The 10,512-nt window shown below is 36.8% G+C and overlaps 2 protein-coding genes across 2 annotated transcripts; both read left to right on the top strand.

Annotated features, from left to right (window-relative positions):
- The first annotated feature begins 5,500 nt into the window (after positions 1–5,500).
- LOC145819187 (putative disease resistance RPP13-like protein 1) lies at positions 5,501–8,761 on the top strand. The gene has a single exon (XM_082913141.1). The coding sequence runs from the start codon at positions 5,501–5,503 to the stop codon at positions 8,759–8,761; it is 3,261 nt and encodes a 1,086-aa protein (XP_082769267.1).
- Positions 8,762–8,857: 96 nt separating this feature from the next.
- LOC114324083 (putative disease resistance protein At3g14460) lies at positions 8,858–9,811 on the top strand. Its single transcript, XM_028271798.2, has one exon. It carries the CDS (start codon positions 8,858–8,860, stop codon positions 9,809–9,811), a length of 954 nt encoding a protein of 317 aa, XP_028127599.2.
- The last annotated feature ends 701 nt before the right edge of the window (positions 9,812–10,512 follow it).

A 10,512-nucleotide genomic window follows, 5' to 3' on the forward strand; every position in this document is an offset into this window, starting at 1 on the left:
AGTCATCGGAGTTGTCGAAGTCATTGCTCGATCTCTCGATTGCATCACACCATTGGCGAACTACCACAACACCTCTTCCTCCTCCATTGTTCTCCATTGCCGAAGTCCTGAAGAAAAGGATCCAAAGAGATTCTTTGCCATAAACACCCGATCTGTCTGGCGGAGTTGGTGTTGTATTCTCACATGGCGGTGGTGGCAAATATGGATCCTTCAAAGCTCGACAAAAATGACATCCCACTAGTTCACTCCGGCGTTGGTACATAGCATTTCAGGGTTCTCAGACTACTCTAGGTCTTCACCTATAGAGAAACCTTAATCTAGGATGATCCTTTACCTCACCAAGTCCCTCCTTTGTGGTTTATGGCAAACTCCGGCGATATCAACTCCGATGAGTAATGCTCTGTCCGGTATTCGTCGATGTTGAATATCTCTACCTATCCATCCTCAAACCTCAACTAAATCCTACCTTGCAAGGTCTCCAGATGTCTGCATAGATGCATTATAGATGTGTTAGGTGAACATTCTGTAGTGTGTGTATTAGCATGTGTATAAAGATCCAAGTAATCCTATAATTTTGGGTTTAGGGTTCAATCTTCGTATTCATGTGATCTGTGTAACTAGGTACATCGCTAGATCTGCTTTGGCGAGGTCTTTGGCCACTCAAAATTTGGCATTCAAGATGACTGTAAGGCCAAATACATTGTAATTGCAAAATAACCTAGAATACAGATTTGTTGGACAAAAATCCTAGAATACAGATCTGTTAGATATTTTTTTTTTCTTTGTTGTTGTTGTTGTTGTTGCTATTGATCATTCCTCCCTAATGATAACTTTTATTTTTTCTTTGTTGAACAGATATATTTTGGATTTAGCTATTCAGATCTACAAAATTATTGTTGTTTTTTATTTGTTTTGTGTTGTTGTTTTTTTATCTATTGGTGTGTTGTTATTTTTTTTTTATCTTTTGGTGTGTTGTTGTTGTTGAAGTAGATAATTCCAACAGATAGAAAACAAGTTTGTGAAATTTCAAACAAACAGAAAAATGGGCCTTGAATTTGAACAAATAGAAAAAAAATAAAAAATTTGGACAAATAGTCAAAAAATTTGAATAGACAGAAAAAACATTTGAACAAATAGAAAAAAATTTAAAAAGATAGATATAAATTTCAACAAATAGTTAAAAAAAAAAGCAACCTATAAAAAAAAGTCAACAGATAAATTAAGGGGTAAAATTGAAGACAAATTGTTCTCCCAGAATAACAAAAGGACTTCCCAACAAACTATTTCATAAAAAGTGGACTTTTTACCAACAAAAAATATCCACTGGACCTAATGTCTTATACCCTCCTTAAACTAGATTTATCACCAATTTTTCCCATTTTATATATATCATAAATGAAATATATCTAATAAATGATTTTCTCTCTCTTAGATATATGGTATAATAACATATATATTATAATAAAAGTCTATAAGGGTAAAATAGTCCACATAATACTTCTAATATAGAATAAAAGATCCATTAGAATATAAGTTCAAAGGTATGGAATTAGGTGAAACACAAGAATACTTTGCGGATTTATTAGGTTATAAGTGCTCTAAATGATATTTATAAATAAATTTCTCTAATTGTTAAAGTTAAAGATTTAAATAGAAAAAAAATAAAAATAAATAGTTACATCGAAGCTAAAGCAAAGTTAAAGTGCTTACATGGAAGAATTAAAAAAGGATTATATTAAAAACTAAAATAAAGTTAGGGACTTACTTTTTGTCATATTATGATTTGAAAATCTATTAAAATATTTAAGGAACTCTCTTTCTGTCTTATTTTTCTTTAATCATTAGTCAATTATATCTTTTACATATTATTATTTAAAAAGTAAATTTTTATATTGTAACGCCCTCAAAATAATAACATTAAACCCATCAAATAAGACATGCATTGAGATGCAAATGTTCCACATTCTTCCATTTATCAGAGTTCTATTACATAAGTATTACATGTTAACAACAAAAGCAAAATGCCCTACGGGCTTACAGCTTTCCAAGTTAACACTTGGTTACAACAAAAGAGTACTAACTCATACACGTTAAGCCCTTGGCTTGAATTTACATGTAATACATCAAAAAGTAAAACAACAAAGGTATATCCGCCTCTAGCCTCCCAAGCTATGTCCTTGGAGGTGGCATGCTACCTGTACCTGAAAATGATAGTCCCATATAGGGTGAGCCATAGCCCAGTAGAAATATACTAAACCAATCATGAACAATGACTAAAATATTAGCAATTGATAGATGGCCAACACTGACACATTCACATAAATCACATATTTATGTCATACGACTTATGAGTCCAAGTTACCTTTCATTTTCCCTTTTTCAACGGATAGGCATATAGCACTACCCACATTCTCAACAGATATGTATAACAACAATATCCACAGATAAGTATATAAGCTATATCCACATTCTATAACAGATATGTATAACAACAATATCCATAGATAAGCATATAAGCTATATCCACACTTCACAAAGATAAGCATATGAGCCCTATCTTCACTTCTCTAGACAAGCATAAGAGCTGTATCTACGGAGTTCATCCCCTATCTTCTCCCAACACTATCCGGTTTAGAGGTACATCCCCTATCTTCCCCTAAACCGCGGAGTACATCCCCCATCTCCTCCTCTACACATAACGTATACAAACACATTGGTTCTATATACAATCATTCAATACATACAGTTAATGTATTCTATCAATCGTCAAATTCCATGACACATTCCATTGATTAGTTTCCGTTTGCCTAATCATCATGCATTGTCTACAACAATTACGACTATCCTCCACCGATAGCCCAAAGCAGTTATTTCTAAACAGAAAATAAATGCACAATGGATATTCAATCAACATTCAATTCCTCATTTCTCACAATTAATTATCCCAATTAATCAAACAATGTAATTAGGTCGTTATCCATAATTACCATTTCGACCCTTAGGTCCCATTTTCATCAATGATTCAACATTTGTTCCATTTCTCTATGCCAAACATGCATTTAGGTTTATTATGAATAAACCCCAACTTTTGTAAAATTGCACAAAAGCCCCAAACTTTCACAAAATTACCAAACCAACCCCAACATCTCAAAATACCAAAATTTAAAGACAAAATCCATAGAGAGGAGTAGGATATCCCTACCTCGAAGTTTGAGCAAAAAAGGAGATGAAGACTCGAAGATCAACGTGCTCTAAATCCAAACTTTTTTCAGATTAAAACAAAGCTCTCAACGCCCTCTATCTTTTTAACAAAGGCCCTAGGCTAGATTCACACTCTAGGGAGATCAATTCTTAGAGAGAGTGTAAGTTTAGAGAGAGAGAGTCTCGGATCTAGGGTTTAATCAAAAATGAAAGTGAAAAAGTGATGTTTCAAAACGCTACTGTCCGCTGTTATAAAACACTCTCGCTCGAGCGAAGACTTGGTCGCTCGAGCGACCAGACACAGAAACTCTCGCTTGAGCCAAGGAACTCTCGCTCGAGCCAAAAACTCAGAAGTGCGCTCGAGCGAAGGAATGCTCGCTCGAGCCAACAACTCAAACCCTCAGGTCTGTAACCAGAAGCACGCTCGAGCGACAGACCTCTCGCTCGAGCGAAGAACAAACCAGACCGCTCGAGCCAAGAAAAACTCGCTCGAGCTAGGAAATTCAACTCTCAGGTCCAGCACCAGACGCAATCGCTCGCTCGAGCGAAGCCACTCTGGCTCGATCCACCAGACACAAACTCAACTCTCGCTCGAGCGACCAACTCCTCGCTCGAGCGAAGGTCCAAAAATCTGGACAGCAACACTAGGCTCCCAAACACAACCAACCTGTAACAAACCTGCCCAACACATCCTATAACGCAATATACAAAGTAAAGAGGATGCAAACAAGATAATAAACAACTACCAACATCCACGGACACATGTCCGGATCACTGTACAACAAGGGTAAATCCGGGATTGCTATATATATTATTTTATTATTAAATAATTTATTCTAATCCCTTTCTTTTCTTCTCCTTGTATTTTATTAAATTGACTCTATAATTGATTGCTTCAACATATTCATCTTTTTCTTTTTCTTCTTCTCAAATTTTTTTGAAGAACTCAAAACTAAAAGCAAAGAAAAAATGATTGAAAAGGAAAATCCAACAAAAAAAAAGAAAAAAGAAAAACTGAAGAATAAATGAGTAAAAAGTAGGGGAAATTGCAAATATATGAAACATTACAACTTTGACACACAAAAAGAATTACACCAAGTATAGGAACAAATTTTCACTATGCACACACTAAATTGCACCATAATAAAAATATAATTTTTTTCCAGTGTTGCCCGTAATTGCAATTTCCCCAAAGTAACGAACAACATGAGTACAAAATGGGTCATTGCCAGCCACTGATAGGGTTGAGCAAGAAATCCATGAAATTCGTAATCTGATCTAGTCCAGTCCAGTCCAATTCGATAGGTTTGGATTGGTTTTTTGAATCCGTGGTTCGGTTCTAGATTGAAATATTAAAAATCTGTGGTCCACAGATTGGTTCCGGATTGAACCCCATGGTTCCGGATTGGAACCGATTCGGACCGTATACAAATAGTCTATATTTTTATTATACATCCTCCTCCATAGTATCTTCTTTTATTCTATATAAAACATAAACTCAAACCTAAACCTGCATAATATCTTCTTTTATTACTTTTGTTTGTTAGTTTTTAATTTTAATTTGTAATGGTCTAAATACTTATGGTGAAACCAATTTTCTTATGATTGTTTAAATTCTAGAGCAGTATGTCGCTATTATAGAAAGACATATTGCTATTATGGAACTAATAGCGCTATGTTTATATTTTTATGAAATTAAAATGTTATATATATATATATATATATTTGTTATTTAATTATGTGAATCCGTGGTCCTAAACCGATCCAATCCGTATTTAATTGGATTGGTTTCAATTTTTCAGAAATCGTAAATAACGGATTAGTCCTGATTTTACCCCAATCCGGTCCAATCCGGACCATGCTCACCCCTAGCCACTGAGATTATTGACTTCTTTCATTTTATAATTCTGATTACAAAGTAGAGGGAGGGAGGGCCCTGCTTTCACTTTAGTTAAAGGTGCCAAAAAACCATTTGTCCATTTGAATAATTGAACCAGTTAATTACTAGTGTGCCCTTTGTTAATGTAGATTTTTTTTTTTTTGGGGGGGGGGGGAGTCTTCATGTATTGACCATGTTTTTGATTTATGCATTGCTTGGTTTGTATTGAGTCTACAAAGTTTATCTACCAAAGTTGTTCCTTCAGCCTGTTTTTCCATCCCTGTATTGCTTCCTTTCTTACCTTTCTTATCATTTACCTACATACCAAAATTGTTAAAAAATTTCAGAGGTTGTTCAACCTTGTTTTTGATCTCTGTATTGCTTGGTTTCATTACCTTACCTTCTTTCAGAACAAACACCATGGATGTGTTTGGGATCTTTATCTCTCCATTCGTACAAGCTATGGTTGATAAATTATCCTCTTATTTTAGCAACTTAGTGAGCACAGCGGATGTTGGCACTGGCATCCAGAATCTGAAGAAGGCATTAGAGGATTTAGAGACTCTGTTGGCTGATGCAGAGAACAAACAGATATACAACAAGGATATCAAAAAGTGGCTTGAAGAGGTTTACCATTTGGCTTACGATGTAGATGACATATTGGATGATTTTGCCACTGATGATCTCGAAAGGAAGCTAATGGCGGACGAGACGACAATCGAAAGACGACCAGATAAGTTTCCACGCCTCTCCAATATTGTTCCATTCAATTTAAAAAATGGGTCAAAGCTAATTGAGATTACTAGTCAATTACAAGAAGTTGCTACAAAAGGAAAAGAACTTGGTTTAGATAACAGACTAGTTGGGAGGATGTCTACAGATTTACGGCAGAGATCACAAACTACATGTTTGAAGGAGCCTCACATTCATGGCAGAGATGAAGACATCAAGCAAATTATTGAATTGCTACTTGGGGATGCACCTACTGGAAATTTTTTTGATGTAATTCCTATTGTAGGCATGGGTGGGATTGGCAAGACTACACTAGCTCAGAACATTTACAATCATGACCAAGTGGAAAAGCATTTCAATCTAAAAGCATGGGTTTGTGTTTCTGATGACTTTGAAATTATGAGAATAACAAAGGCAATTCTCGAGTCATTCACTCACGGTTCATGTAATTTTAGTAGCTTAAATGAGGTTCAAGTTCAACTTAGCAAACTGTTGGCAGGGGAAAAGTTTTTGCTTGTCCTAGATGATGTGTGGGACTATGGACGTGATGGGTGGAATTTGTTACGATCCCCATTTGGAGCTGGAGCACCTGGAAGTACAATCATTGTGACAACGCGAGACAGAGGTGTTGCAAAGCAGATGGGAATGGATAAATATCACAATTTGCACAACTTATCAGATAGCGATTGTTGGTTAATCTTTTCCCAACATGCATTTCAGAACAGAAATATTGAGGAATACAAAGAATTGGAATCAATTGGTAAGAAAATTGTTGAGAACAGGTGCAGAGGCTTACCCTTGGCAGCGAGGGCTCTTGGCAGCTTATTGTGCTGTAAAGAAGAAGAACGTGAATGGAAAGAGATACTAAACAGTAATATATGGAATGAGGAAAGTGGCATTCTCATCGCATTGAAATTGAGCTACCTTCATCTCCCTGTCCATTTGAAGAGGTGCTTTTCCTACTGTGCAATTATCCCAAAGGACTACGAATTCACGGAGGAGGAATTAGTCTTGCTATGGATGGCTGAAGGTTTAATTGAGCAACCAAAAGGTGGAGACCAAATGGAAGATTTAGGCAGTAAGTATTTTCACGAATTGGTGTCAAGATCATTTTTTCAACCTTCAAGTGGTAACAAATCGCTATTCATAATGCATGACCTCATCAATGATTTGGCTCAAGATGTCGCAGGGGACAAATGTTTTAAGTTGGAAAATAATTTAGAAGGTGGCAGGCACAGCAAGATTTCTGACAAAGCTCGACATGCATCTTATGTTGGTAGCTACATTGATGGAATCAAAAAATTCAAAGTTTTTGATGATGCCAAATACTTACGAACATTCTTACATTTTTTTCCACTGAGTTTCCATGCAACAAGGTACTTGTTTCATGATTTGTTGCCAAAGTTAAAATGCTTACGTGAGTTGCGTTTACATTGTAATAGCATGGATGAACTACCAGATTCCATTGGAGATCTAAAGCATTTGCGGTGCCTCGATGTATCCCGTTCTGGGATTACATGGTTACCTAACACAATAGTAACTCTCTATAATTTACAAGTCTTGTTTTTGAAATTTTGTTCTCAACTTCAGAAGTTGCCTTTAAACATAGGGAGGCTAGTGAACTTGCGCCACTTTGACATGACTGGCGTGCATATTCCATCATCAGAAGAGATGTCGCTAAATATAGGTAAATTAACTAATCTCCAAACATTGTCAAATTTTATGGTGGGTAAAGATTATGGGCGTAAAATAGGAGAGTTGAAAAACCTATCGCACATTCGAGGAGCAATACACATATCAAGACTGCAGAATGTCGCTGGTGTTAAGGATGCAAGGGATGCCAATTTTATGTCTAAGGAGGAGTTAAAAGAGTTATCACTAGAATGGGATGAATCTCACCGTTCACAGAATGACATAGTTGAGAGGGATGTGCTTGACGTGATGAGACCTTTCAAATTGTTGGAACGACTCACCATCAGTGGGTATGGCGGTACAAAACTTCCAAACTGGGTTGGAGATGTTTCGTTCTCCAAAATGGTGTTCATGCGATTAAAAGGTAGCAAATGTTGCAGATCTTTGCCACCACTTGGACAACTACCCTTGCTTAAAGACCTTTACATTGAAGGAATGAGTGCAATAAAGCGCCTGGGTTGTGAGTTCTATGGGAAGCAGTGTGGTGCCAAACCTTTCCCCTCTCTAGAGAGATTGAGCTTTGAGTTTATGCCAGAATGGGAGGAATGGTCTGCTTTTGAAACAGAGGGAGTTAAGCCATACCTTCGGCTCAGTATGCTTTCCATCATAAATTGTCCCAAACTTGTTAGAAGATTACCAAATGATCTTCCTTGTCTCAATTCTCTCAAAATTGATGGTTGTCCGCAGTTGTTGATTGATGTTTCGAGCCTCGTTCAGCCATCACTTGCGTCCTTGTCAATGAATAATGTTATGCTCCCAAGCCTTCCAGAACTCTTAGGGATGAAGAACACGATTGAACTTGGTTCCCTCACCGTGGATATTAGACATGTTATAGTCCTCGACTCCCTCTGCGATCCAAGCACAATTGATGAAGAGTTACTGGCAAATGAAATGTCTAAGCATTTGACTTCAATAACTGCTTTGAGCATTTCTCATGTTGAAAAACTGGCGTTCCTACCGACATGGTTTGCCCGAGATTTGATGGGACTTGAGAAATTGGACATTAGTAACTGCCAAGAACTCGTAACATTGTGGTGGAATATGGAGAGAATACAAGTATGTCTCCCTGCCCTCTGCCATTTAAAAATTTCTCATTGCCCCAAACTCGTTTGCTTGTTTGAAGAAAAGCAAGAAAAAGGAGGAGAAGGCTCGAAAAAGCATCAACATGAGGGGCTGCCTTGCATGACGAGACTCGAGTATTTGACAATTCAAGAGTGTGGAATGCTGAAGAAACTGCCACAAGATCTGCACACATAAACATCTCTTGGGGTGCTTAGAATCTATGATTGTGCGAGTCTAATCTCTTTTCCAATGAAAGGTTTGCCATCTATGCTGAGAGAACTTTGGGTTACAATGTGTGATGCTTTGGAGTCCCTACCCGAGTTGATGACACTCAATAATCTGCAAGAGTTGCGGGTTTCTTACTGTGCGTCACTCACATATTTATTGTCAAGAGGTGGGCTACCATCCAGACTAAAACAACTTTGGATTGATTGGTGTGAAAATCTGGAGTCACTTTTTGCAGAGGAAGGGATAAAAATTGATTGTCCATCTCTTGAAACTATTTGTATCCATTTTTGTGGGAGTCTCAAATCTTTACCAGAAGCCAATGATCTCAAGAATCTCAGTCAATTGGTGATAAGATGGTGTTATAATCTGGAGCCCCTGTCACTTGGTGGTCCTGATCAGAACAACAACATCAACCAATTCACTTCGCTTCAAAAGTTGTGTTTATATGAATGCAGGGCTGGAATGGTCTCCTACTTTGTCAAGCAAGGGAGTTTCCCCACCAACATCACTTCACTTGAAATCGGGAGTTTGAGAGTGAACAACGTCGGTCAACTTCCAGTTCTGCCTCCATCTCCATTAAAGTGGGGTTTGCACAAACTCTCTTCTCTTACCACACTCATACTTCAAGGCCCGGATTGGCCGTGGGGAGATACGATGTCTTTTCCAGAAGAAGAGATGTTCCTGCCCACCTCTCTCATCAATTTGACCATCATCTGCTTCCCAAATCTGGAAAGACTCTCTTACGAGGAGTTTCAAAACCTCACCTCTCTCCAAAAACTTAAAATCTTGAGGTGCCATAGTCTCACGTCCTTTCCAAATGAAGGGTTGCCTCCATCTCTTTTGCATCTATCGATCGAGGACTGCCATAAGCTTGCAACCTTTCCAGAACAAAGCTTCCCTCCCTCGCTTTTGTCACTGGAGATCTGGGGATCTAATCCAATACTGAAACAGAAGTGTGAAAAGGGGAAAGAATATTGGCCCATCATCCAATACATTCCCCATGTTTATTTAGATTAAGCAGCCAATTGCAGGGTACAAACAAACAAACACTAAATCTGTCATACCATTTTTATTTATTTATTTATTTTCTCATTACCAATATCATCTCAGATTTTTATCACAACTGAGAGTTTACTAGCTACTTCTTTTGGATCGTAAGAGAGTTCCAATTTGTTATGAATGCTGAAATTACCAATACATTACTAATGAATTAAACACACTGCTCTGTTTTTCAATTCGTTCTTTGTCTTTTCCTTTCAAATATTTTCTTTTCTCTTCATTTTCCCTTAATAATGAATGGATAATTTTCATTATCATTTGTTATTTTATCTTGTATTATTCATAGGTGTTGATGGAAAAATTACCCTAGTACTTTTGAAAAAAGTTTTGAATTGTGTGTTTAGTTATGATTTTTAAAAATACTTTTTGAATTGAGTTTTGAATTGTGTGTTTAGTTATGACTTTGAAATTTTTTGATTATAATCAATTGTTATACAGTTAAATTCACTACAAGAAAAAAGGGATATGCCAATGCTTTTGTATGCTTTAAGGATCTTGTATTATTCATAGGTGTTAATTTTCCCTTAATAATCAATTGTTGTGCAATCTTTCTTTACTTTCAGGATTTTTGTAGGTTAATTATCGACTTCATTTTCATATCAAACAATGCTTATGTTAGAGAACACATTCCTCTCATTTGGAAATTGGATTGGTTACTT

This window comes from Camellia sinensis, chromosome 2 (genome assembly GCF_055761805.1).
Source record: "Camellia sinensis isolate YWXY chromosome 2, ASM5576180v1, whole genome shotgun sequence".
In the NCBI taxonomy this organism is placed as follows: domain Eukaryota; kingdom Viridiplantae; phylum Streptophyta; class Magnoliopsida; order Ericales; family Theaceae; genus Camellia; species Camellia sinensis.